The sequence below is a fragment of the Haliaeetus albicilla genome, chromosome 21 (assembly GCF_947461875.1).
Source record: "Haliaeetus albicilla chromosome 21, bHalAlb1.1, whole genome shotgun sequence".
NCBI lineage: Eukaryota > Metazoa > Chordata > Aves > Accipitriformes > Accipitridae > Haliaeetus > Haliaeetus albicilla.
This window is the reverse complement of record NC_091503.1, coordinates 20,646,746-20,674,019: the sequence shown is the minus strand read 5'-3', so window position 1 is coordinate 20,674,019 and position 27,274 is coordinate 20,646,746. Positions and strand designations below refer to the sequence as shown.

General features: G+C 37.6%; 1 protein-coding gene across 5 annotated transcripts in view; it reads left to right on the top strand.

Annotated features, from left to right (window-relative positions):
• KIF13A (kinesin family member 13A) overlaps nucleotides 1-27,274 on the top strand; it is a 116,357-nt gene that overhangs the window by 74,182 nt on the left and 14,901 nt on the right. For 3 of the 5 annotated variants that reach the window (XM_069809180.1, XM_069809182.1, XM_069809183.1), the window contains exons 12-30: nucleotides 776-886; nucleotides 2,041-2,175; nucleotides 3,368-3,498; nucleotides 5,287-5,373; nucleotides 5,484-5,650; nucleotides 11,290-11,500; nucleotides 15,935-16,097; nucleotides 16,760-16,900; nucleotides 18,576-18,725; nucleotides 19,245-19,409; nucleotides 20,061-20,234; nucleotides 20,765-20,916; nucleotides 21,036-21,168; nucleotides 21,290-21,436; nucleotides 22,448-22,486; nucleotides 23,807-23,906; nucleotides 23,998-24,124; nucleotides 25,171-25,226; nucleotides 26,490-26,614. In XM_069809180.1, coding sequence (XP_069665281.1) covers nucleotides 776-886; nucleotides 2,041-2,175; nucleotides 3,368-3,498; nucleotides 5,287-5,373; nucleotides 5,484-5,650; nucleotides 11,290-11,500; nucleotides 15,935-16,097; nucleotides 16,760-16,900; nucleotides 18,576-18,725; nucleotides 19,245-19,409; nucleotides 20,061-20,234; nucleotides 20,765-20,916; nucleotides 21,036-21,168; nucleotides 21,290-21,436; nucleotides 22,448-22,486; nucleotides 23,807-23,906; nucleotides 23,998-24,124; nucleotides 25,171-25,226; nucleotides 26,490-26,614 — 2,514 coding nt within the window. The remainder of the gene's footprint in view (nucleotides 1-775; nucleotides 887-2,040; nucleotides 2,176-3,367; nucleotides 3,499-5,286; nucleotides 5,374-5,483; nucleotides 5,651-11,289; nucleotides 11,501-15,934; nucleotides 16,098-16,759; nucleotides 16,901-18,575; nucleotides 18,726-19,244; nucleotides 19,410-20,060; nucleotides 20,235-20,764; nucleotides 20,917-21,035; nucleotides 21,169-21,289; nucleotides 21,437-22,447; nucleotides 22,487-23,806; nucleotides 23,907-23,997; nucleotides 24,125-25,170; nucleotides 25,227-26,489; nucleotides 26,615-27,274) is intronic. The other 2 variants (XM_069809181.1, XM_069809184.1) reach the window with 1 other exon arrangement.

The window sequence follows — 27,274 nt, the reverse complement described above, 5'->3', positions numbered from 1 at the left end:
TCTCATAAATAAAATTCTGTTCTAATCCCATATTTTAAATCAGAAAATATTATTGTAGCATGTCCTTAATTATGTTGTCAGACTGTGGCTGAACACAGTCTGTAGGAAGCATCCAAAGTCTTACTAATTTTTTTAAGAAGTTTTTTCTTTTATACCTTCTGTTAAAAACGGTTATATAGAGTTACAGGTCAGCCTGTTGAATTGTTACTTGGCACTGGACGTATTTAAGCCCTTATCTTTTGTCTCCTGTTGTGAAATGAGAAAAGCCAGTGTGAGCTCCAGAGCATGCCTTCCTTCTAAGATAATCAATAGGGTCAGTCTGAAAGCTTTAATGCAACTCTAGTAACACTTAGAAAACCAAGATAGAAGGGAAGGCTGAATATTGAGAGAAATTTGTATTTGAAACTACTTTTGGAAGAAAGACTTTGCAGTGGAACTTCAGACAGCTAAGACTTAAAGTTTTTAAATATTCAGATATTTTTATACAGACACTGAAGCTTTAGTGGCCAGGCCCAGGGATTTTGTTGGTTCCATTAGCCTGTGGAGCTATGTCGATCTTCAACTATTTCAGATCTGGACCCATTATAGATTCATTCTGTCCTCTTCCTTTGCAAGTGACCTGTTTCTTCATTTTCTACCATGAAAAGCCTGGGGATATAGTTGAAATCTATACTTGTTGCATTTCATATTATGTTGCTGTGTTCAGTTTCCTTGTGCAAGCAAATGTTGCAGTGGAAAGAGTAACTGAAGGTTTTTGCTAATTTCCATCTTTTAGGCCATGAAGGCACCAGAACTGAAGGAAAAATTGGAAGAATCTGAAAAACTAATAAAAGAGCTAACAGTCACCTGGGAAGAAAAGCTGAGGAAAACAGAAGAAATTGCACAGGTATTTCAGAAATTTTGAGGAATAAAGGCCAGATACTCATATAGTGCAAGTCAGCTGAATTTCATGAGCTTTAGTGGACTGTGCTGTCTTCCCCAGCAGTTATTTAAAATTCCTTTGGATTTTTGTCTTTTCCCCTTGTTTCTGGGGTTTTTCAGTGCTTTGTTTTGTTTTGTATTTTTTTAAGTCTAAATTCCATTAGAATAAGTGTAGCTGTGTCATGATATCATTGATAAAAGCTGTTATTTGATTTTAAAGTAAAACATCAAAATATGTTTGCGCAGCTCATTTATAAGACCACAGTGGGATCTTGGACGTATTTCCCTTGAAGTGACTAAGAAAATGAAGAATTACAAAAGGATCAGAATCTTGGGTGGTGTTTGTTGCTTTTGCTTTTAGTGACTACTTAACCAGAGAAGGAAAATGTGTACACATATTCACTAAAGTTCGTTTATTATTATTGTACTTAAAATAAGACTTCTGGATTCCAGTGTACTTTTCCATCATTTCCATCATCTATAGCGTGGAGAATGAGTGGTGTTGGTTTCTCTTCCTAGTCCTAATGTTTCTGAAGTATGCTTTGGTGCAACCACTGTTCAAAAAAAAAAAAAAAAAGCAGGGCAAAAAACCCAAACCAAACCCAACCAGCCAAATAAAAAAAACCCCAACCCCCAAACTGTAGCAAAGTAAAAGGCATGTGTGATTGAGTAGATGCTTTAGCTGAATTAATAATAATAATGCAAAAGAATAAACATAAACTGTGGCATGCTATTTTCTAAATTATCTATGACTATGATTATCTTTGAAGTAATTGCAACAGAGACCAGTTTTTAACTAACATAGATGTTCAAAGCCACATTGTGTTACTTATGAGTAGCTCTAATGAAATCAATAGGGCTGCTTAGGTAAGTAAGTGCCACTTTGGGGAAGCAGGTGTCTGAGGATTAGATCTAACTTTTTATTGTTCGTGTGTAAAAATGAATTCTATTAAACATATGGTACTTAACCAATGTCTTAAGTTCTGTTTCTGGTAGCAATATACAGAATGCATATTCAGCATGTGCATCTTCAGCTTTAGTTGCTCTGCTTTCATTTACTTTTTGTACTTGTCTCTACATATTGCAGCAGGCAAGATTAACCTATTTTTGTGCTTGCAGGAGAGGCAAAGACAGCTAGAGAGCATGGGAATTTCCCTTGAGTCTTCAGGTATCAAGGTTGGGGATGACAAGTGTTACCTGGTGAACCTGAATGCAGACCCTGCGCTCAATGAGCTTTTGGTTTACTATTTAAAGGTAAGAATGTGAACAGGATGTTTACACAGAATGAAAAGACACTTGTTTATTGTTTTGAATTTCTAACTCAATTTGTTTTTTTCAGAGTGTATTTAGATTTTTAAGACTAGTTGCAGCAAAATAGGTTAGGCTGCCTTCTACTGTTTAGGCTTTTGTTATCCCTTTGCAGTTCAGCTTCATTGTTTTCCTAATTGATCTCCTGATTGCCAACAGTAGGAGAAATGCTCAGTGTGTGCCAGTGTTGAGATAAATTCTAGCTTTTCCAGACAGGATGTGAATAGAACTGCCTTTTGGGCTGAACTTGAAGTGAGAGCCTCATGTTAGATGCTTCTTTTTGTGGGTGAACTGAGGATTGCTTTAAATATTCAATGAGTTAATCATAAAGAGATTATGTTTAGTAGCAATCAGTAAGAGGAAACATAGTCTTTGATGACAGAAAAGCTTAAGAAAAAGAGAAGCTGGGGGGAAGCACTGTTAAAAATGTTCAGAAAGGTATTTTCCTAGTGCCACTAGCTTTCATACCATTCTGTTTAACATAGTCTTGTGTCAGAGTGAAGTAGTGTCAAATAAAAACCTAATAAGTTTGTAAGGAAACGTGAGCTCCTTGTCGATATAATATGAAAGACTGTCTATATCCTGTCTATAGGTACTTTTCTGCTTTAGTGGCTGAGATAGGGCTTCTGTATTTGAACAGTAGCAAATAAAGCACAACTTCTCTAACAGCAACAAAGTGAAGTATTTCAGCAGAATTTACAATACAACTTGAAAGTATGTTTAGTTGAGTTGCTGTCTAGCTGTTTTCTGAAAAGCAGCCAACTCTGTGCACCTTGTTTAACTATCCATGTAGTCCTTTGTTACATGTACCTATATGGCATGGCTGGTTTTCTTCACTCTTTGCATTTATTGCTTGTATGCAAGCATGGTCTGAGAATATTTTTACATCAGAATTTGTGCATCAACTGCTTTATTTTGCTTTATCTAAAACCATATGAAGGTAAAGTGTAGAGCAGAAGAACAGTTTGTGCGTGACCTTTACGGTCTTCAAATCTGCTGTGGCACCATTTCCACTCTATAGAAGCGCTTAGCAAAGGAGAGCACGTAGACTATGCAGTCTCAGTGCTTTAGCTAATATTTTCATAGTTACATAAACAGTGATAGTTTGCTTGTCTCTTAGTAACAGCTTATTTTCTAGGATCACACAAGAGTTGGTGCAGATACCTCTCAGGATATACAGCTCTTTGGCATAGGAATCCAACCAGAACACTGTGAGATTGATATTGCTTTAGATGGAGAAGTTACACTCACGCCAAAAGAAAATGCAAGGTAAGAAAGATCAGCAGCACCTTCCAGTGAAGTGTTTGCTTTTCTTTACCAGGAGATAACTTGCGTGCATTTTTATTTTACCGAGTCAGAAGGTATCTTACATTCTGATCAATAGGTAGCTTCAATATAGATGACTTAAACAGATACTTAGAAGTGAAATTCACCGATAAAACCGAGATTTCCCCACACGTGTACACAGCCACCCACTCTGCAGCATAACAGGCTGTTGGTGGTTTGGCTCAGAATAAACCATTGCAAGAAGGTATTGTGTAGGAACGAGGGACCATTGCTTGTCTGTATCTGAAGTGATATAGGATCACTGAGACGCTGCTGACTATTGCGACCCATGCAATGGGATAGCAGGCTGTGTCTTGACGGGAGAGGATAAATTTTGTCTCATGAGTAGTTCCTGTTGTAAAGCTCAGTATTTTGTGAGAAAGAGATGTTTTAAAGATCTGAAGATCTTTAAATCCTTTTCTAAATCTTTAACTACTGTCATGTCTAGTAAATATGCAGTGTGAAGTCACATTTCCCCTCTTGTTTCTACTTCTATATTTTTATTATTTTTCATTTGGGGACACTGTAGCTTCTTGGGTGGAATTGTAAATGTCTTTGTCACTTCATCTCCAATGGTATGTGATAAGCAGTACCTTTGTCCCAGTTAATAGTCATGCTGCTTGACTGAAATCTGAATATCTAAATAATCTATAGATTAGTATTAGAATGAGAAACAAAAGTTTGAGAGACACCTTTTAGAAAATCCAATCTCTTCCATTTTGCCTTCAGTAAAATACCTCTTAGCATTTGCATTTTTCTTCTACAGCCTACAGTACAAAATTTCAAATAGATGGGATTCAGACTTGTGGTGACAGAGTTACTGTACTGGAAATCAGTCATTTTGACTGGCAAGAACAAAGATACACGTCAGTGAAAAAACATAAATATTTTGTTTTACTTGTGCCTGATCTGCAGTGCTTAAGATACTAGTGTCAACAGAAACTTCGTTACCAAGACTTTCCTTGAAAAAAACCCAAACAACCAAAAACCTGGTTTTAAATCAAATGCTTACATGTTTGGGTTGACTTACTTGAGACAGCTGAATTCCGAACTGTGCAACTGAAAAGGCTTTTTTCATTTTATGTAAGGGGTTTTTTTCCCCTTTCAAATAAATTGTTCTGCTTTGTGACTTGCATATGCAAAAGTTCAACAGCTCCATTTTTCCCATTTTGTGATTGAAACTTAAATACAAAGAAACCTAAATGCAAATGTAGCAGTATACCAGATGTTCACAAAAATAGACCCTTGATAATAATAGAGACTCCATGTGTTGAAAGAATGAAACTTGGATCTAAGTGTCTTTTCTTATGCTTGAATGCCGAGTATGTTAACAGTATGTTTTGCAACTGTGTTGACTAACTTGTATCTTGGAGAGGTTTATTAGTAGGATTTGCATGCCTCCAAGTTTACAGACTGTTTATGAGAAAGAGGCAGTGGCCCATTTTGAGAAATGGGCATTTAAAGAAAACTGCAACTAAAAGCAACCTTGTCTACATGTTTACTGAAGAGTTGTACCAGCCAAAGCTGGAGGGGGAGGGTGCTTTGTGTTTAATTCTGTCAGTAGAAATCAGACAAGTAACTTTCCCGTTGTTTTTTTAATGAGAACATAGCAGATTTGTGCATTATATGATACAAATCACTGCCTGTAGACAGGAGAAACAATAGATCTTGTAGTTACTTTTCAATCTTTTATTTTTAGGATTTCACTGAGGTTGTTTTTTCTTCTTTCAGATCCTGTGTAAATGGTGCACTGGTATGTTCTGTCACTCAGTTATGGCATGGAGATAGAATATTATGGGGAAACAACCACTTTTTTAGGTAATAGTTGATATTTACATTCCAGCCACTTTACATTCAGCCTATCTTTTTTTTTTCCTGCCACTGTTCTGCTTAAACTTTTTAGAAACTGAATTTCAATTTTTACACAGAATCAATTTACCAAAGAGGAAACGACGAGATTGGCTGAAAGACCTTGAGAAAGAAAGCTCGTTAGGAGAGCATGATCTGGATGCAGCTAGTGAAGCTTCTTCAGAACCAGACTACAACTACGAATTTGCACAAATGGAAGTTATTATGAAGACACTGAATAGTAATGGTACGGCATCTGCCAGATAAAAATGTTGTTTTGGATTGTCCAACAAATTCAACATGGAACTTAATTTCTGGGTAAAAACCCATGTGGTACACTTGCTTCAGGGGCCTTTGGAGCATTTTCAGAAAAAGATATTTTACAGAAACAGTGTTAGATATACGTGTGTATATATATATATACACCCCCCCCATAAAAAGAATATATGCACCTGAATATAAACACACACAGATCAGTAGTTGGTTTGTGCCCTGACACACAATTTTATCTGTACATCTGCTGTCCTTTATAGTGCAGCCGAGTTGTAATCATATGCCTGACAAATCATTGTCTAAGTCCTACTGACCTCTTGCTTTTGCAAGTTACTGGAGACAAAAGGATGCTCCAGATATGGCTCAGTTAATTTCATCCTTCCTTTTGTATCAAATATTACTGACTCCATTTTAACCTTAGTAGAAAAACACTGAAATCATAACAAACCAATAGTCAGATGTCAGCTAGCGTGGTTTTTAACGCTTGATCACTCTCAGTATTTTACTTAATCTTTGTTAAAACCTGTTGTGATGCCTTTTTGGGGCAGTATAATAGAGGATATATAAAATAATGGTACGGTGTATCTAAAACAATATGGTGTTTACATGATTTCCAGAAGGCAAGTCATAGTTCATACGATATAATATGGTATGAAGAAATGCTGAAAAACTTGGTAAACTACTGAATGCTTTGTACAGGTTTTTTACATACACAACATTTGAGAGGCGAATACTTTGGGTTTTGGTCACTGAGCAAGAAGACACAGTAGATGGTGTTTCATTGCTTTCTGTTCTCCTTTTTTCATATCTTTGCAGTATTTCCATTGTTTGCTGTGGTTTACTTATGGAAATACAGTATTTACTTTTTTCTTTGTCTCTTCTTAGTCTTTAACTTTCTCTGTTTTGCCGTTGAGTACAGCATGATGGTTTCATATGCTTGATGCTCTAGCAATAGTTTGCAGGGTTTTTTTACAGTTTGATTTTAATGAGGTTGCTTGTGTGAGTGAGTTACAGGGTCAGGTCATTTAAGTTCATGTGAGATTACTGTCTGATAACAGAAATATTCTCATTATGGTTCACTCATACCAGGAGACGAATTTCAGATGAATCTGCCATCTTGGTGGTCTTCAGTGTTGTCATCTCTCGTGAAGATTCTGTTGCCTGTTTTAAGGCTTCAAACCATCCCGTATCTGTGCCAAAACTGGGACAAAGGTTTTGAACTCGATTGGTTCATGCATGAGACTGCTGGAGAAATTTGAAAGCATTAATTGATGTTTGATCTGCTTGTCACTAACCGGGGATTCAACTAAACTGTAGCAGTCTACAATGAGTCAGTGTTCTTTGAACAGGAGGTCACATTTTTTGGTTTTCATGTGTTATCTACCTGATTCAAATGATTCTTCACAATATTTCAAGTGTCTTTACATTTCAGTTCAGTAGGCTTTTTTTGTTGTGGTCCAGGCCAATTTTTGTCTTGGTCAGTTGTTCTTTGCGTCTTTGCTCAAGAACAGTACAGACCTTGCTGTTTCATTAGAGCTCTTTCCTGCCTAATGCACAGCAAATGTTAGCAGTCGTACATGTTGGATAGTTTCATAGGCATCATAAGCCAATTATTCTCCTTCTTGCCTCTTCTGTCCCCCCCCCACATAGGTGTTGCTTAACTAAGTTGCAGTAGTAAGTGATAATAAAACGCTGACAAAACAAGTGACTGTGAGGATCACAGGCTGGTCTTTTGATTCAAAGCTAGATAGTGCTTCCAGGTTCTGTTCTTCTCAATGGTATAGCTAAAATACATTTTTTTCTGATATGCTTCCAGCTTGTTGGGTAAGAAGTAAAGCAGCTTTGTTATGATACTATTTATTTATTCTTCCTTCAAATGAAAAATAAATATGGGTAAGGAAGAAGAAATAAATAACTGAAGACAGTTAATTCTATTATCCATATTCTCTGGAGAAACCCTAGGGGGGGAATAAAGGCGTATTTTTAAAATTTCATAATTTATTTTATAGACATATATTGATATAGCCCAAAGCAAGAGGTTTTTGTTTTCCTTTGTTTTGGGTTTTTGGTTTTCTTCCCCCTTGGTCTATTTGAGAACGGTAATCCTCTTTAAATAAGTAGCCTAGCTTCTCCAGGGCGCAAACACATTTGTTTTTATGGCATGTAACCTGTACAACAGTGTCACATATTGCATCAGGCTCCAAAGAAGCTCTGAGGAAAATGTCTGACTTTGAAAACAGCTGTAAAGAAAATATCAGATTCCTTCCTCCCTTCAGCATGTTAACTTTCTTTGGGGGATTCTGTCAGACCAGCTTTGTACTGCTAATTTGTGATGCTGGTCAAACACAGAATGCAGCAAAGTAGTTTACTCTTGTATACAGTGCGGTGGTTAAGTAAACAATGCGATTAGGTTAGGGTAGGCAGACAAAACTGTTACAGCTCAGGGTGGGGATTGTGATGAAACTTAGCAAAGCAGCCCATGTCATAACCTTCTTCTGGCTTGCTTAGAAAAATCGCTTACATGAAATCTTAAGGAATTTATTTAGCATTGTTGGTACTGGATTAACGGATTCCAGATGTCAATTAAGTGACATTGTAGCAAGGTAATAAACGCAGTTCATCCTATGGAGAAAGTACATTCTTCTAGTTCAATGTTAATATTCTAACAATTTGCAGACGATTAACTGCATATGAATGGTCTTTTCAGGGCCATTGAAATCTTGTCACATAAATATGTAAAGGATTGGGACTTGGGACTTTTAACACTGTATGGAATTTGCTGTGTGTTTGGCAGGCACTGGGTAGAATCTTCCCTAATTTACTTGACTTTGCATGAGAAATCCAAAGTTCTGGAACATGCTGTTTAAATCTAACTTAAACACTATTGTAGTTCTTCTGTATTGTGAAAAACTTAACTGTTTATTTTTTCATCTGCTAGCTAGATGGTTATAATTCAGACCATATTTTGCTTTTTCACTGTGAAAGGCTTGGGATTTTCTGTGTAAACTCTTTCAAAAGTTAAATTGAAGATTTTCTAAAAGTGTAAATTTACTTTTTGCATTTCAATACAAGCATAAGCCACCTTTTTTTCCCCAAACAGTAGTGGATTACATTGAAACTGGTGAAGTTTTAGACTAGGTTCTTGCATCTTGTTCCAAATATTCTCCACGGTATAATTTGGTCCTGTGGTAGTTGTGATCCTGAAAATCTAGGTGGCTGGAAAGATCACTTTTACTACGGAAATCTGCTCCCTGAACTTGGAGCTGGTCTTGGAGCAGTTGAGGAAAGTCTTGTCTTAATGAGTCAGCCCTAGATTCATTTCCTGTGTTTGCAAACACAATAGAGGGCTTTTAATTTCTTCCATGCCTCTTCTCTATCTTCTACGTAATACCTGATTTTCTCAACCATTTTTACACATAACTAAAACTGATTTAGGGATTATGCAGTAAAACCTATGCATGTGACGGTAATTCTGGTATTATATGGAGGAGTTAGGAGGGTAATGATGATGCAGATCAACATTAATAACTTGGTCTGTAGTCTAGAATATTAGAACTTGGTTCAGTCAATTGTTGTTCCACTGTCTAAAAGCTAAAAATAGCTGTCTTTTCTGAGAATGTCATGTACTAAAAAGTAATATTTCTGGTTATTTTAAGACACTTTTATGCATCACTGTTTTGCTATTTGGCTGTTATTTATACTGACTAATTTTTAACTTTATGCTTTATAATTACCGTTGTGGTGGTATTTTATGATGCCTTTGTGTGAAGTCAGTGATTTCTTCCATGGATAAGGCTAGGGCCACACTAGCAACTTTACAGAAGTGTTTGTTTTCTGCTAAAAATTAAGACGTGCTTTACATCAGTCTTAATATTTCAAAAAAGGATGCTGAGAGGCAAATACAAACCCACTGTAACAACAGAATACCTGGAGGTCCTGTTTGCTTCTCTGGCATTTATAATAGGAAGGATGTGTTTTATGAAGTGACTTGCCTCAATGGCCATGTATGTTAAAATCAGAGACGGTGAGTTAGTATATCATTTAGCAAAACTGGTCTGAGTAGTTTTAGTACTCAGGAAGTTGTTACAGATTACTAAATATAGTAATGCTACGTTGGTTTACGAAGATAGAGGAGATGTGGGTTTTGGGAGACTGTATGTATGTGTTATGGTGACCAACATACACTACTAGTGATGAAAACCCTACAGAACCTTTCATGTGAATCCTCTACTGCATGCTATAGTAACCCAGTTTTTTGTTCCATGTAGCATTGTAGTATCAGGAAAACTTGTACAAAATCTTAAAAGGACTGGGGTTTTGTAGTGAAGACAAAATGGTTCATAACTAAATCATACTGACATGGGTTTTGGGTTGTTTTTTTTGAAGGGTGGTTTTGGGGGGGCTGTGGTTATTTTTTTTGAGAAGCACACCTCTAGTTCCAAAGTGGGACAGTTTAATTAAATCTAGGTTTATTTTTCTCCCTCCCTTTTGAGACAGGCATCCTTAAAAGTCACAGCAGCTCTTTTTTTTATATTTGCAAAATGGAAGAGGTATCACAAACTATTATTTTAAAGCTGAAGTTTTTTGCACTTGAAAATCCTGGCATACAATGTTGCTTCCCCTAATAATGCACCACTCCAACTATGGAACTCTTCTCCCTTCCCCTTCTGATGTACAGAGTCCGCAATCTGTTACCTGATGTGCTGTCACTCAGGTATTGATCTAGATTGGTCCTCTTGCAAACCACTCTTTTGCTGTATTTAAGCTTTCAGATATATATACATGAAGCAGATATATACTGGTAGTCCATAGAAGGAGCTTACTCCATTGAATTGCTCTTTCAGAGGCACAGTCTGGCATTGGACCTAAAATCAGGAATAGACAGGGTAATGTTTGTTTAATTTGAATGCAATTTAGCTTTAACTGTAGCCGATTGACGCAAGCTGTTGTTTCAGGATAGGATATTCAAATGGATATTTGTTCTGGGTTGATCCTGAGGTGAAATGTGGTTTGTAAAGCTAGATGCAGAAGTTCCCTCCAGAACGTACTTTGCCCACTTCAGTGCTGTGAAGTGCATTGCTGTAATGCGATGTGTGACTAGTCAGACAATTTGTTTGTCTCAGTTTTCATCTGCAGCTCTTCAACATGTTTCATTCTCTGCCAAAGTGGAGAGAGTAAATTGCTTTTTACTTCCTTCAGTCATTTCCTTCTCTGGTTAACATCATTTTCCCTTGTATTTTGCTTTGTTTTCTTCATATTAATTTGTTCCCTTCTCCACCTATTCTTTTTTTCCTACTGGGATTCTGGAACATATTATAACTTCACAGCACTGAAATGTGCAGTAGATGAGGGTCTTAACCATTGCTCTAGCCCCTTTGCATGCTGTATTTTTTTCTTGTTTGTATTTATCTATTTAATGCAATATTTTTTATTTTGGCTTTTGTTTTGGGGGGGCAACGGCCATCTTGTGTTTGCAGAGACTCTGGGGTATGTTGATTGCTGTTACCAAATAAATAATGAGTGTTCTGTAATACCGAAATGGCATTTTCTCACTTTCCTGGGTTTCTCTCTCTCTCTCTCTTTCTGGTATTTTTTTTTCCCTTTTCTTTTTAGACCCAGTACAAAATGTGGTCCAGATCTTGGAGAAACAGTACTTGGAAGAGAAGCGGAGTGCTCTTGAGGAGCAGCGGCTGATGTATGAACGTGAGTTAGAGCTGCTGCGGCAGCAGCTCTCTCCAGAAAGGCAGCATCAGCATGGCAGTGACAGACTCTCCTACACTGCTCAGACTGCACAGCAGAAAGTAAATCTCTGGACAGAAGAGAGGTGAGAATACTGGAATTAAAGGAATTGATAAGAACTATGACAGGTGGAAGATGGGGCTTGAACTGTCTGTCAGAAACACATAATATTTTTTTGTGGAGTTGATGTGCAGTACAAGATCTGCCTCCACCGAAGTGTTAGCATTTCATTTAGGACTAGGTTCTGACATGTAACATGTGTGCAAGATCTTCCTGTTTTATTTAACAAACAAATGAAATAAGAATTTAGCTTTTATTGATCAGCATTCTAGCTTTTTTTTTTGACTAGAAAAGTACTTCTGAAATGTTTGGTTTAGCAATTAAGTTAGTTCTGTAAAGAAAAGAAAGGATAGTGCAGAGGTAGATTTGTCAACTAAGACTAAGGAGTCCACTACGGAGTATTGTGTGTTGAGAGTATACAATGAGAGTACAGTATTTTGCAATCTAAGAACTATAAAAAAATACAGAAAATGGCAGTCCTTCTGTTGTATGGATGTGTTTCTAAATGTAAGCCCAGCTTTAGAAGAGAATTGCTGCGTATGAGAACTGCAGAATAGTCAAATAGAGTATGTTTGAGCTGTGTAGGAAGTAAAAGGCTTGCCATGAGGTGAACAGGCCTCTTTGCAAAGGAATAGCATGGCACCTGGAATGTAGCCTTGGTGAAAGATCATCATGAGATTGGCAGGGACAGCAGAAGGTTCATTATTCACTCAACATTTTTTTCTATATGTAGTGAGTTTGAACGCTCTTTCCTATTTTGATTGTTTTTGTTTTGTTCTCCACCATTTAAAAAAAAAAAAAAAAAATCCATGTACAAGAGGAGTCTAAACAGAGATAGCCAAGATCATGTTGCAGCTTTCAAATTCAGAGTGTTAGAAATAGAACATATCAGATCTTGGTTTAGGTTTTGTGCAAGGTTTTGTTTTGTGATTTCTGCCCAGTTTGGCCTGGGAAAAAAACCTAAATAACAAACTGTTGACCAGTCATGACTAGAATGTTTTCCGTGGCAAGTATAGGGAGTAGTACTGCTGTGTTTGAGCTTTAATTAAAATAATTGTTTGCTCCTGTAAGAGCTAAAAACAGAATCATTGGGAACTGAATGTAAAGCATTGCAGAGTCATGGTTGGCATTTGCAGGCTCTTTTAGGGCTGCAGGAGTGCAAAATGAGAAACATGCCAGTTGGAGTCATTGCTATTCAGAACTGCTTTGAGCACAGCAAGGCCATCAAGAAATCACTGATAACCCACTTCAGTAGCAGAGATGAGAACTGGGCTTACTGGCAAGGGAAACAATACCTCTAAAAAGGTGGAACAGAAGGGAAAAGGAAGTAGCAAAGAACTTGGCTGTCCTTGAGCATTGAGAAGAAAAAATTGTGATTGATCAACTTAAAATTAACCAACCACCATAATCATGTAATGACATTAAAAAAACCAAGAGCATCTGGAGTGATACCAAGGCTAACTGTTCTGCCAAACTTCTCAGTAGTTGTTGGACATTTCTTAGGAGGAACTGTGCTTCAAACAAGCATTTTTGCCTCTGGATTTCATGGGTCAGTGCTTTACTCTATATAACTGTTGAACTACTTCATGACTGTACTTTGCACTGTAAAAAAGAGGAGAATGAATGCTCTTTATAGCTATCAGTAAGGAGTCTGATAACGTTTTGGTGGCACTGCCATTGAATATGCAGTTTTTCTGGAAAAACTAATTATCAGTTTCCTGTCCTCCAGAAGATCCTCGTAGGTATACTTTTTATTTATTTATAGTTCTAGAAGAGGTTTGGGCTTCTGAAAAAAGGGTGAAAAAATTGAATCTTCTTAAATGAGAAACAAGAAAAAAAAATTTTTGAGGGATTTTGGCTGTAAAAGCATGACAACATGGTCCTGAGAGGGTGTTCACCAGCCAACTGGCCGGAGGGCAAAGAAATGCAGGAAAACATGAGAAGACTGGGTGTGAAGAACATGCAAAAGAGCCAAGTGTCTGGATTGCATGGGATTTGATTAGTGCGGGCTTAGCTGTCACTGTTGCCATTGCAAATGAAGGTGAGCTGTACCGAATCAGCCAGCAAAATTAATTTGGTAGGTATCGCATGTAGGCACGTGGTTGTATCTGTCAGATCAGCTAGAACACATTGCACAGAGTTTATTCTGGCTTTATGCTGACTGTGGAAGGACAGATAGATGATACCTGACCTGGTGTTAAAACCCATTGGCATAAAGTTAACCTATTGTAACTTTGAACAAATTTAATTTGTTGGGGCGAGGTGGGGTGGTGTACTGGACCAGAGGTTTAGTTCAGCGTATTCAGTGTCTGGCATTGGGGATCCCAGAGCCTTGCAGTGACACTTCATGAGTGTGAGATGTGTTTTCCTTGTTTGGCTTAAACGATTGTTTCAGGATTTCATGTTCAGTGGATATTTGCTTTGGTTAATATCCTAATGGAGCTTGTCATATGTTTTGTGTAGTAAGAATTAAGAAATCCTATCTGAAACTATTTTTTTGCCTAAGTTTCTGCAAGGGCGCTGGCACAACTATATACGGAAAACCACAAATGTAATGAGAACTACACATCATAATTGGTTGAGTTACTCAAAAGTCCTCTTTATAGTCTTAAACCATTCCTTTCTCGAGAATCTAGCTAAGAAAAGATTGGTGTGGGAGCCTCCCCAAAAAGCTTCCCAGATGCCAGTTTCCCGGATCAAGGAAGGGACTGGCTATAGCTGAATCCCATGGCTCTTACAGCACTTACAGATCAAAGCTGCTTTCTGTTTCTCAAGCTAGGAAGCTGTCTTGCAGTGGTTGCAGGTGTAATGCACTCTCTGTATTAAGTACTATTTACTGAGTAATTCTTGACTCTACCATCATTTTCTGGGTGAATCCAAAATTATAGCTGTCTGTGGAATGTGTCACTCCCATGGTCTGGAATTGCTCATTTAATCTTGATGGCCTGAATAACAGAAGCAAGAGGCAGAGGGAAAGGAATTTTCAGTATAATGCCGGGAGCAGATATGGAGGAAGTGGACTAAAAATCCACTGATAGTAGCAGCTATTTAAGATCCAACAAAACCCACCCCTGTTGCAAATTTAGGCCAGACAGGAGAGAGACAAAGCTGCATGTTGTAGCGTGTTGAAGGCTAAAATTGAGGGCTGCTTGCTAATGCTGCTGGTCGTTTACCACTTTGGTATGGTATCAGGGAGCCAGCAGAGTGCAGTTTGAATTACCCAGGCCTTTCTTTGGGATATTTTGAAATAAAGATAGCCACTGAAGAAGAATTCTGCTGGGGACTGAAAGGCATATTAGCAGTTGTTTGTGGTTTGTACTATAAAGACATACAAAAGATCTAAGCTTATCTGTATAAAGGCAAATAGGCAAATTTTACCTGTATTCACAGAAAAGTCCATGAGTTTACTTGTTCCTCCTACACTTGCCCATAATGTAATGTATTTTGTAGAAATGAGAAGTGTATGTGCACAATGTACTGTATTTCAGTAGGACTTCACATAGAGAAGCTAAACAATCATACAGGGGAGTGCTGGTCACTGAAATATCTGAAGTTTGGTCGTGAGTTTTATGAAGATGATGAGATGCAGTAAGTGCTGTTGGGATTACAAAGAAAGGCAGAAAGGGGAACTACACGTTTGCTCAGAGGATAATCGTGATACTTCTAAAAGGCAAATTAAAGTTGAGAATCTCAGGTGAGAGCGTATCTTAGTATCGCAGGTGGAGGTATAGTATATGTCATAGCAGGTTTGCCAGGTATTATGGTAGAAGAGATTTGCTCAGACAGGCCTTACAAACCTTTTTGGAATTTGTCCAGGGACTGTTAACTGTACGGAGTGCACAAGCTTTAACCTGTGCTCGTTCACCTATTACTTAAAAAGTACTTTGGGTCTATAGGACTTAAGATTTTCATTATGTTTTTTTAATGTGTACACTTGAGATGGCTTAAGTATATGGAGGGAGGTCTGGGGGTCTGTAGCACTGCAAAGCCGTAGCTGCGATGTAAAGCTGTGGCCTGCAGTGGTTGCAGGTTCCAACATCACAATCTGAGTAAAAGCGGGTTTTATCAAGATGAAGTCTCACATGCTGGGACTGGTAGTTTCTGTGGAACAGGACTCCAGATTAAAGACAAAGACAGCTGCAATTATTTCATTTCTTGGAAATTAGGAATGTCCTTAGGGCTTTTAACAAATCATCACTGTAAAAGCTCCCATAGTACTGAGCCCTTTTATTTGGGCATTACTGTGCTACGCTTATCTCACCAGTAATATGTTTGTTTAATATGTGATCACTCCTTTTCCTCAATAAAATTGTCTGACAGTTTTGTGTTTGCTGACATAGTGCTATACAGCATTTCTTAAACTTGTTTCAGAATAGTCTTTGTTAGCACCTCTATTTGCAGCTTTCCAATAATAGAAATAGGTTTCTGTGTATTTTTCATGTTACCTACTGCACCACAGGGATGAATTGTTTCGACAGAGCCTGGCTAAACTTCGAGAGCAGATAGTAAAGGCAAATACACTGGTGAGAGAAGCAAACTTCTTAGCAGAAGAAATGAGTAAGCTAACAGATTATCAAGTAACACTTCAGATCCCTGCTGAAAACCTCAGTGCCAACAAAAAGGTAATGACAACAAAGAATGCTGGAAAATGTAGGTTTATGGCTAATGTAAAATATGTAAATGTATATAACATCCATCTAACCTGAGGCCATAAAATGTTACTTTTGTTAGATTATGCATACGCAAAATATGGGTGCTACCTGACTTTAATATATTGAAAGTGAATAATTATAAGTAAAAATGGGAACATAGCATTAAGTATGGCTCTTGCTGTTCTTTTACGTGTATGATCACCATATGTGCATACGGTTTGTGAACAGACATTTGTGTTCTGTTGCTATAAAACCTGCATTTTAGTTATGTTTGCAAAAATTACCATGTTTTGTTACAGATGACTAAAATTTTTTTGTCTTAAGGGTTTTCTAGTTGAAGTGCTGCTGTAAATACAATGATAGCAATTAGGATAATAGGCTTGTCGTAAGTGATTTGATTGAGAGTGTTAATGTTCCTGTGTGAATGGTAGTTGTCTGAGAAGGTCAAAGAGGTCTGGATCCTCAGAGATGTACAGGGTATGCTGCGTTTGAGGACAGAGATAGTATGGCTGGCATGCAGAGAGCAGCTGTATGTTCTGTATTTTATTCCTTTTTAGGAATGCAGTTTGAGTGAAGAGTTAAACTACTTATATGCACCTTTCCTGCAGTGATTATTTTTTCCTCTGATTTAGAGGGGTGCAATAGTAAGCGAGCCTGCTATTCAAGTGAGACGAAAAGGAAAAGGTACTCAAGTGTGGACTATTGAGAAACTAGAGAACAAATTGATTGACATGAGAGAAGTCTATCAAGAGTGGAAGGAGAAAATTCCTGAGGTATTGTATATATTTTCTGAAAGGGATCAGAAATTGACTTTGTTTTCTTTTAACCCCTTCTAATATGTTGTACAGATCAAGTGCATTGACTTTGTATATGAAAGTTTATGGGTATTGTGGTTGGGTTTTTTTTTAAAAAAAAAAACAACCAAAAACCAACCCCTCCAAATATTTATAATACTAAATATTCAAAATGCCCATGCATAATAAAACACAGCTATGTCCTATCCTCACTTGCATTCTGAGATATAAGTCTGCTGAGGTCACATATATTTGTGCTGAGGTAGTGACTCGTGATACCACTAAGCATATGTTTACCTGGCATAATACAGGTGCCATGCAGATAAGCATTAGCTCTGAATGGAAGCAGCAAGCTGCATTAGAAATAAAATTATTAAATTGCTGTCAGTATCAAAGCTAGCAAGGATGCTGCTTAGATGCTTAGGTGCAGAACATATTGGTGGGGTAGAACTTGATGTTAAAATGTGAAATATTCTGTAATTTCATCTGTATATCCCCCAACCTTAAAGCAGTGAAGAATTCAATCGAAGGTACTTAGACTACGTCAGTATCTCCATCAGAACTAAGTGGCATTTCCTGAGAATTTTAGTAGTACATTAGCCGTGGCAAATAATCGTGAGTCTTGTCAAAAGCTTGCTTGTTTGCTGGCAAGAGATAGATGTGAGATTTGGTGTTCCAGAAGGCGTCCTCTGAGTATTCAGGTGGAAGTGCATAGGAAGTATATCTTGCTGTCTTGTGGCTGATAGGGAGCACCTAAATTACTTGCATCAAGAATCATTCTCAAATATGTTTGAACAGCTGTTGTGCCTTTGTTACATGCCTTGGACGGGACAATGGGAATCTCTAAAATCATAACACAGGGGAGGTCAAGCACTTCATCTGTGCCCATTGAAGACAACGATGATTTTGCTGCTGACTTTAGTAAGAACTGATAGCACATCCTTTGAATATATTATGTCTGCCTGAGCCAGGGTCGTCCTTACCATGACCTATGTCGTCCATAATGCATGTGTTCTATGTGCTACATAGAAACACGTAGGTCAAATGCATGTGTTGGAGATGAAGGAGAAGGGAAGGAGCTAACAAGTCCACTGAGGAGTGCATATCATGCTAGGAATCTGCATGAATTCTTTGTGGCTGTGTATGGGGTACTTGACTAGAAAATGCTGCAATGTGATCTCAGCTCTATGGCAGTCATAAGAACACTTGTAGGCTTAAGTGGGAGTCATCCTGCACCTTCCCTTTTGGCCTTGTAGTGGTAGCCAACAGCCAGACCAGCTGTTCAACCTGGGATCATTTGTCCTCTCATTTAAAAAGTGTGAACAGAGCAGAAAAGTAAGGTGCAACTTCTTGAAATCAATGGCTACTGTGCTTGCTCATGGTAAAATCTGCTTTGTCTTGACGCCACTAAAAAATGTAGGTCGACATATTACTATATCCCATAGTAAAGAAAGGATTGTATAATGTCCATCTCAAAGATTTCATTTCAGATTTGTGATATGCTCCTAGTCTCTTTCTACTTGTGTAACATGAAGGAACAGAAAAGATTGGTAGGGACTTACTTTTTGTGCCATGATCTTATACTGTGTGGTTGGTTGATTTTGTGTTCCCATGCTTACAGTTTTTTACATAACTTTTATGACCTTTAAAACAGATAAGGAAGCTGATTGGCAAAAGAGGTGACCCTTTTTATGAAGCGCAAGAGAACCACAACTTAATTGGCGTTGCCAATGTGTTTCTGGAGTGCCTTTTCTACGATGTGAAGCTGCAGTATGCTGTGCCCATCATCAGCCAGCAAGGGGAGGTAAAGCCTAACAGAGAGCGGGCTGGGCGTACCCATGCCCTCATACCTACTGGGGTAACACGGTTTTTGGCTGGGAGGCTTCACGTACACTGATTTTCTTCTAACAAGCAGCAAATGATGCTTGTTGTCTTGTTTCCCAGTGAATAAGCGTGTTCCAAATCGCTGGGTATGTTTTCTGTTTATTTGTTTGCGATTGCCTAGCTACTAAAATAGTAGAATAAAGTTCCTAGTATCAGTGTAGGTAACTGAGCAACACCCAGCATATTAAGGTTCTGATGTACAGTCATGATGCTGTATACCTTTTCTGTTGTGTGTGAATTATAAAAAGGTCAGTAGTTCTGCATACAAATAACTATTATTTTTTCATTCCTTTCTCCTCTTTTTTGACATTGTTGCTTTTCATTTGGTGGTTGAGAGCAGTTCAGTTCTGTTTCTGCACACCTCCTAGAGTTAGATATCTATCATCTTAATGTCTTTAAGTCTCTTGTGCACAGGTTCTTAGTATTTGTCGTGCCTTAGGTTGCAGGACGGTTGCATGTTGAAGTAATGCGAGTCACTGGGTCTGTCCCAGAACGTGTAGTAGAAGGAGATGACTCATCTGAGAACTCCAGTGAGAGTGGGAGTCTGGAAGTCATGGATAACAATGGAGAAATTATTCACAGAGCTAAAAAGCTCTCCTGCAGGGTAAGTGAGAACACATGATGGAGCTAACAGTTTCAGGCCTTTGTAACTATGTAGTCAGTCTGATGTAAAGTACTAAGCCACGTAGGCTATTGCTTGCTTAAAATTCTCTCCCAAAAAAAGACTTCTGTTGTTCCAGTTCAGTGTAGGTCAGTCTGTGGCTTCCAGTGGCTGAATTAATTCGCATTAGTTTCTAGTATATGCAGGTCTGCATCATAAATACTGATGTTACAAGGACTGTCCTTGGCAGACACAGAAGGGGAAAGTTTTTCTGTGTAACTTGAAAACTTACAATGGGAACAATTTCTATGGTTTCTTTGATCATCTAATGTAGTATCTATGGGTAGTGTCTGCATTTCATTCTTCTGTGATGAAGTCGTTCATTCTCCACTTGAGCTTATCAGCTTCCTCAAAGAAAACATGCACGTGGGTGGGCTAGTTAAGTGCATGTAACTGCTTTCCTTGCATCTGCACTTCTGTATATGCAAAATACAGATTTCCTAAACAGGAACATCCTTACAAAGCAATTGGAGATGTCCTTTAAAAATTCTTATTGACTGTTGCTATTTTTGGATTAAATACTTAGTTTTTGAACAATTTACAACTGAAGAAGAAACAATTGTATTTTTGACAACATCTGTTTTGTCTCCTCAGGTAAAAATAAAAGAAGCAACTGGACTGCCACCTAATCTCTCCAACTTTGTCTTTTGTCAATATACATTTTGGGATCAATGCGAGTCAACAGTAGCGGCCCCAGTGGTAGATCCAGATGTGCCTTCACCTCAGAGCAAAGATGCTCATTTTACAGTGACCTTCTCTCACTGTAAGGTAACTATTTTTATTGTGACATGGTGTTACCAGGAGGATGGTGTGTTTGAGATAAGCTATTTAGAATTTGAGCCTTGTTTTTCTGGGGGAAGAAAGAGGGAATCAAGTCATATAATGAATGACTCTTGACTATACTTTAGAATGCCATAATATTTCACTTCATCACTTCTTCAAAATGCAGCAAAATGAAAAAAATCTTTTAATTAGTGGTCTTTTAAATTCAGATGTCATCTTTAATGCATGGAGGGAAACTATAGTTTGTATAATGACATCTTATTATATACTTGCTTGGTAAGCTCAGTAACTTAAAAAAGATCATTCGAGCTGTGACATCATTTTAATGGAAATTTTGCAGAAGCAGGAATTGCAGAGATGATATGTTTCACAACTTCCTTGACCAGAGTCGAGCTTTATGATCCAGACTGTATGGTTTTACCATGCACGTGGTTGTTTAGTGTGTCCTTGCAAAGCAGTTGAGGAGATACAGTTATTTCATTTGATTGGATGTGATTTGTTTTTCTCGTTGCCAGGACTATGTGGTGAATGTCACAGAGGAGTTTTTGGAGTTCATTTCAGAAGGAGCTCTTGCTATTGAGGTGTGGGGTCACAGATGTACTGGCAATGGCAGCTCTGTTTGGGAAGTTGATTCTCTTCATGCTAAAACTAGGACGCTGAGAGACAGGTACAAATAACTTACACATGAATGCTTCCATCAGCTTTCTGAAGGCTTTCTAATACTTGTGGTGCACAAAATATACTTTGGTGAGGCAACCATTAGTTTTTGTGGGGATGTCTTTTCAGGTGGAATGAAGTAACTCGAAGAATAGAAATGTGGATTTCCATACAAGAATTGAATGAGATGGGAGAATATACTGCAGTTGAACTCCATCAGGCAAAAGATGTAAACACAGGGGGAATTTTCCAGCTTAGGCAGGTACATATCTTTTCCCTGTCTTCTTATTCATGCTTAAACTGATTCTTAATTTTATTCTTAGTTTCTCTCTGTTTTTTTTTTTTTCTCTCTCTTTCTTTCTGTCTCTCAATTACCTGTTCAGGGTCATTCTCGCAGAGTTCAGGTGACAGTGAAACCCGTACAACATTCGGGAACGTTGCCTCTCATGGTAGAAGCAATTCTTTCAGTCTCTATAGGCGGTGTGACTGCCAGATCAACCAAACTGCAAAGGGGCTTGGACAGCTACCAGGTAAGACAGTTAATTTTCCATACATTGGTTTGGTTTGGTTTTGCTGTTCTAGAGCCAGCCCAGCATAATTCCAAAAGGGACCTTAGCACACTGGTACATACGTTATTTTGCAGTTTTACACATGTTTGAGGTTAATACATATAATGTGGGCATATGGTGCTAAATCTGCTTCTTTTTTTGCTTATAACTCTGTGTATAACTGATAAAGTACCAGGTGTGGTATTTCAATATATATAAGACAGCAGGAATACAGAAAGTGTTTTTACCTTTGTGTGTAGAAACGATTAATGCTAGATTCCTAGTGCCATTAGTTTCAGTCCCTTACAGGGATGATGAAAATTGCGGGTAAAAAGCAGAAAAAAATGAAAATTAGTAGAGAAGATATCTTACAGTGAGAGACTGTTCACCTTTTCAAAAAGGACTGAGTTGTTATTTGATCAGAATCAAAAATAGCCATCACTGAATGTGAAAGGGCTATTTCATGTAGCAGAAAAAGTCCTTAAGAAGTATATATGGCTTCAAGCTGATACTGGACAAATTCATATTGGAAATAAAGCGTGATTTTAACAGTGATGGCAAAGAACAAGTGGAATGGGCCACCCAAGGAAGCAGGGTGCCTTTTGTCAGAAGGGTTACATTCAGAACCACAAGTAATTATAACCTTAAATACAGATGAAGCTGTAAAACTTGAAGATTGGTGGTATGCTTACTCAGTCCTTTTTCTGGCACAGTATTCTGTGGGTTTTTGGTTGGTTTTTTTTGTTTTGGGGGTTTTTTTTTATAAGTATATTCACTAATACTCAAATCATGGCTGAGCTGCTGCAGTCTGTAATGAAAAAAAAAAGTTTCTACCTGTTAATATGACTTTGGTTATTTGAATGTTGCAATTTCAACATTTTGCAAGTTTGTGGCAGAAATGTTAGTATTCATGTTTTGGGGTATTTCTGTGAGTTTCTGTTGAGAGAAATGCGTGTTTTTTTGTGTTTTACAAAATTTATTTTCTCCTACCAGAAAGAGGAGGATGATGGTGGTGATATGGATAGTTACCAGGTATTGCTGCTGTTGCTGTCAATCCTGTGGCATGGGGCACAGCTAATGCTAACAGCCAGCAACTTTCAAATGAATAAGCGTACTGGAGCGAGCAAAAGCGGCTTTGAAATACCTATGTGCTGTGCATTTAAGAGGCTACCTGGGCTATAAAACACTGTTATTTCAGTTTACCTTGTGACTTCATACTCTTGCAGTGTGCTCTCTTCTCTAGTATTCAGCCGTCAGCTCTCCTAACTGGCTACATGAATTGCTATGTGAATAAAAGCTTGGAAACTTTAATTTAGAATGAAAACAGTTTCCAGTGAGTATCATAGGGAAAAAAACAACCACCTGCAGCTGCAGGCATCTTTCCCAACCAAATTACACAGCATAAGATTTTTTTGTTTGTTTTCTAAAGAAAACATCGTAACCTTCCAAGCTGTGCAGTTTTCTGAAATGCTTGCGGGAGAGAGAGGCGAGGATGTGAGTGCGGGGAATACAGAAGCTTCAGTAAAGCAATTTTTTTTTATCTACACAAAACCAAACCTTGAACCTGTTTTTTTGTGTGATAAGTTAAATATAAGACAGTGACAGTATAACAGAAGACTTATTTAAAAGGCAACAAAGGTCAGAAAAGGAAATGCCTGAAAAATGTAGAACACATATCAGACTTCTACATGGAAGACTCATTTCTAATAGGCAGCCTTACAGAAGTAAAACCAGTTAGGTGAGAATGCTGACATCCCTTAAGATAACATATTAGGTTTTACAGCAATCTCAGAAATATCAGTTAAGGTACTAACTTCTTGCGGGCTGTTTATGCGCTTCCTGACATATCACAGAGAAGAACGAACCAGATTTTCTGTGATACCACAAAGCATGATTGCATGATGGGTTTTGTTTGCATGAGAAATCTTTTAATTGCACTGATAGCAGCTGCTAGCAATGGAATTGTGTGCAGGTTTGAGGGTGTACTGACCTGTCTAATCTTCAGGAGAACTTATGATCAACTGTTGATACCTGTTTTTCCTATTCCATGTGCTATTAAAAAGTTTGATTGCCACTTCTGTGAGTAATTAGCCTATGGTGTATAATTTTGTTCAGCAACTGAGGCAAATCACATTTTCTTTTCCTCCTGTTGGAATTTGAGACTTGAAAGCAAATAAGCTTCCATTCATGGGTGATGAGGTACTTAATCAGTGTGCATGTCATGTGGGGAAAAAAGTTTTCTGCATCATGCAAGCTGTTTAATATCAATTCTGATGAAATTATCATGAAATCCACTGCCCTTTAACCTTAACGACATAGCCCAATAACTTTATTTTTCTCTTTCCATGTTAGGAAGAAGATTTAAACTGTGTACGAGAAAGGTGGTCTGATGCACTGATAAAACGCAGAGAATACTTAGATGAGCAGATTCAAAAGATCAGCAATAAACAAGGTTTGAAGCTTAAAGTCCCTGTCATAAGTACTTTATTCCCTATACCATGAAAAATGTATTTCATGCATAATACTAATCTCTTTCACTGTAGAAAAATCTGAGGATGATATAGAAAGAGAAGCCCGTCTCGTTGAACAGTGGGTAGGGCTGACGGAAGAGAGGAATGCAGTGTTTGTTCCAGCACCAGGCAGTGGAATTCCCGGTGCCCCTGCAAATTGGTATGTTCAGAAAAACCATTGGAGTGGTTAGCTTTTTCTACATGAACATTGCACACTACAAGGTAAAAATCTGAGGATGCTTTAGAGCTTTCTACATTTTCCTGCAATACTACAAATTATACTCAGCTGGCATAAGGCTAGAAGGTCAGGTGCTGGTTTGAATGTAAGAAAGGTTCACTTAGCTAACATATTACATAAAGTAGCTTTGACATAACATTCAAGGTTTGAAAGTCACTTTTGAATTTAACATAGTGTTTTACAATTTTACAAAATTCTGAGAAAGTTATCCTGTAGTTTGACTCCTTTCAGAAAAGGAGTGGTTCAAAAATGAATGGTAGAACATGTGATAATTTCACTGATACGGGGTGGGGAGGGAAGAAATTCTGACTTCAAAGGATGTGTTCTTTTCTGTTTCACTTGAATTTCTAATATATTTCCCTTTTAATTTAAATTTGTGTTTTAACTAAGATCATTGGAACTGACATGCAAAAATGAGGAATGCAACATGTTAGATTTGGGAAAGCGTGGACAAGAAATACTGCTCTAATCAAGTGTACACTGATGTCTCTGATAATACCTAATGTCTCTTCTTCACTGGGTGAATGATGTAGTGATACTCTTTCCTCGCCATTTTTTCCCCTTATCCACCTGAAGCATGCTGTGGTCGTACAGCTAAAAGTGTATTTATTGCTACAAAGACTATGCCTTGCCAGTAGTTACATAATACAGTTGTTTGAAAGGTTGCTAACCTTTATGTATGAGATGACTACAACCAGTTAACTTTATAAGAAACAGAACAGGATGTTTAAAACTCATCCTCACAGCAACTGAAATGTGCTGTGTGGTGTGAATTAAGTTTTGGCAAAGCACTACATTTAGCTGCATGTGTAGTAAACAAAATACTGTCTGTACAACATAGGCATTCAGATTAGCCATCAAAACGTTGACTGCTTTAGTCATTGGTTACAGCAGTGAATCTTACATGGACATCTGTTTGCCCAAATTAGCTTAGGTATGAGTGTTGACAGCACTTTATTTTGTTTCAGGATTCCACCTGCAGGAATGGAAACACATATACCCGTCCTCTTCCTTGATTTGAATGGTATGTTGTAACAGCAGGTTAAGAAACCTAGGTGGAGGGGATTAGTTTGGATCAATAAGTTGATAAATGGAAGAATGAATCTGAAATGTGTAAGAAATCAAACAAGTCATGGCAATGGCACTGTCTGATATGGCTTGTAAAATGTTTTTCTTCTGATTCTGTACGTTGGAATAATTAAGCACAACTATTTTAAAATAAAAATTGGGGAACATAGGAGTACAGGGATAGGCTGTGCAACAGAAAATAGTGTAAGAGAGCAAGCTTAGTTTAAATTGAACAGCAGATAAGAAAATCCTGTAAATGTTTTGATGTACAAATCCACATGTCATTAAAGCACTGATGGATAATCTCCCAACGCTTTCAGACCTCCTTCCACTCAGGCATCTATAGTGTGTTAAACAGCTGGTTTAATGAAGAGTGTGTTAGGACTATAATGAGCATTTTGTTAGAGAATCTGAACGTTCTCCCTTTGAAGGTATTTAATTTTACATGTGAGAAGACTATTGATATATATTCTTAAGACACAGATACACACTGTAAGCAACAAGAGACTAGAGTTAACACCATGTTTAAGGGCTGTTTAGGAAGCAAGTCTGTAAGTGTAAACTTGGACATAAAGCAGAGGAGGATCCACAGGCCTTGTCATTCAGCACTGCAGTGGGCGACCAGACATGTTTATATAGGCAATACATTAATACCTGCTTTAGAAGCTGATTTTGGAAAATGATATATGCTCTTTCCTTTATCTGTGCACACAAGGAATGTTGTTACTTGTTTTTTCATTATCATCAGAGATTAGCAAACAGAAGATCATTTAAACAGATTGATGGATCATTGCACAACTTTTTTTTGTTTTGTTTAGCTAAAAACCTAATGTAGCCAGAACTGCTGTTCTCAATTTAAAGATTTCCTGATACATCAGAAGTGATTTAATAAGAGATAAGCTGGTTAGGCTGACAGGTGGATAAATCAGAAATTTTCTGGCTGGGTAAGTTAATGTTATAAATACCTAGAAATAGTTTTGAATTCCATTTAGATTATGTGAGAATGTGTTCAGGCTGAGTCTTAGCCTGGTTTTACTTCCCTTCTTTTGTATGCCAAAATAGTCTTCAAAATACTGCATAGTAATAAGATTAATTAGGATTAAATGTATTGTGAAATATGGGTAGGACTGTATTACAACTTTGTATTACAACTTTGCCTCTATATATTAATATCCTTTGGTATAAAACTATTTCATTCTTTGCACATTTGTTTCATTAGCTGATGACCTCAGTGCCAATGAACAACTTATAGGTCCCCACGCATCAGGAGTTAACTCAATACTACCAAAGGAGCATGGGAGTCCGTTCTTTTATCTGCCGATCATAAAACACAGTGATGATGAGGTAAATTGTTAGCAAGCCTCCTTCTTGACAACTGCAGCTTATGTTAACACTTTCTTCTTATGTTTTATTTTCTACTTGTATGTATTTAATCATTATCTTTTTCTCTTAGAAGTACCATCTGTATGTAGTACTTCCTTCATTTTCTGGCCTATTTATTTAGAATTTGAAAGGATATGACTTGTTAGCTCTTTTGCCTTTACTCAGAGGTGGCAAGTGTTAGGTCTTCTTGACAAAAGAATAATTCAGCTGCCTGACTCAAAATCCCTTTTTCTTCTTTCCTCATCCCGTCATCATTCCTCGTGCAGGCTCTTGATTCTTCAGAGAAAACCACTTCATTTATTGTGCACACTGGGCAAATCTTAATATTTAAATAAAACTTTTTCCTTTGTAGTACATAATTACTTTTTTAAATATAAAGTTTGGGTATTGTTGGAAATGAATAGTTCTGAATCCATTTTGGAATTTATTAACTAATTTCTTCCACATTCTATGCCAACTCAGGCCATTGCTTAAGAGACCATTTCCAGAATAAATGGGACGCCAAATCTGGGGAGGAGGCAGGCGGAAGGAAAAAGATGTTCTGCAGGATGGGAGCATGTTAATTCTGTATGGGCTGTTATAACCTAATCCAACACAGATGGAAGATTTGACATTGAATTT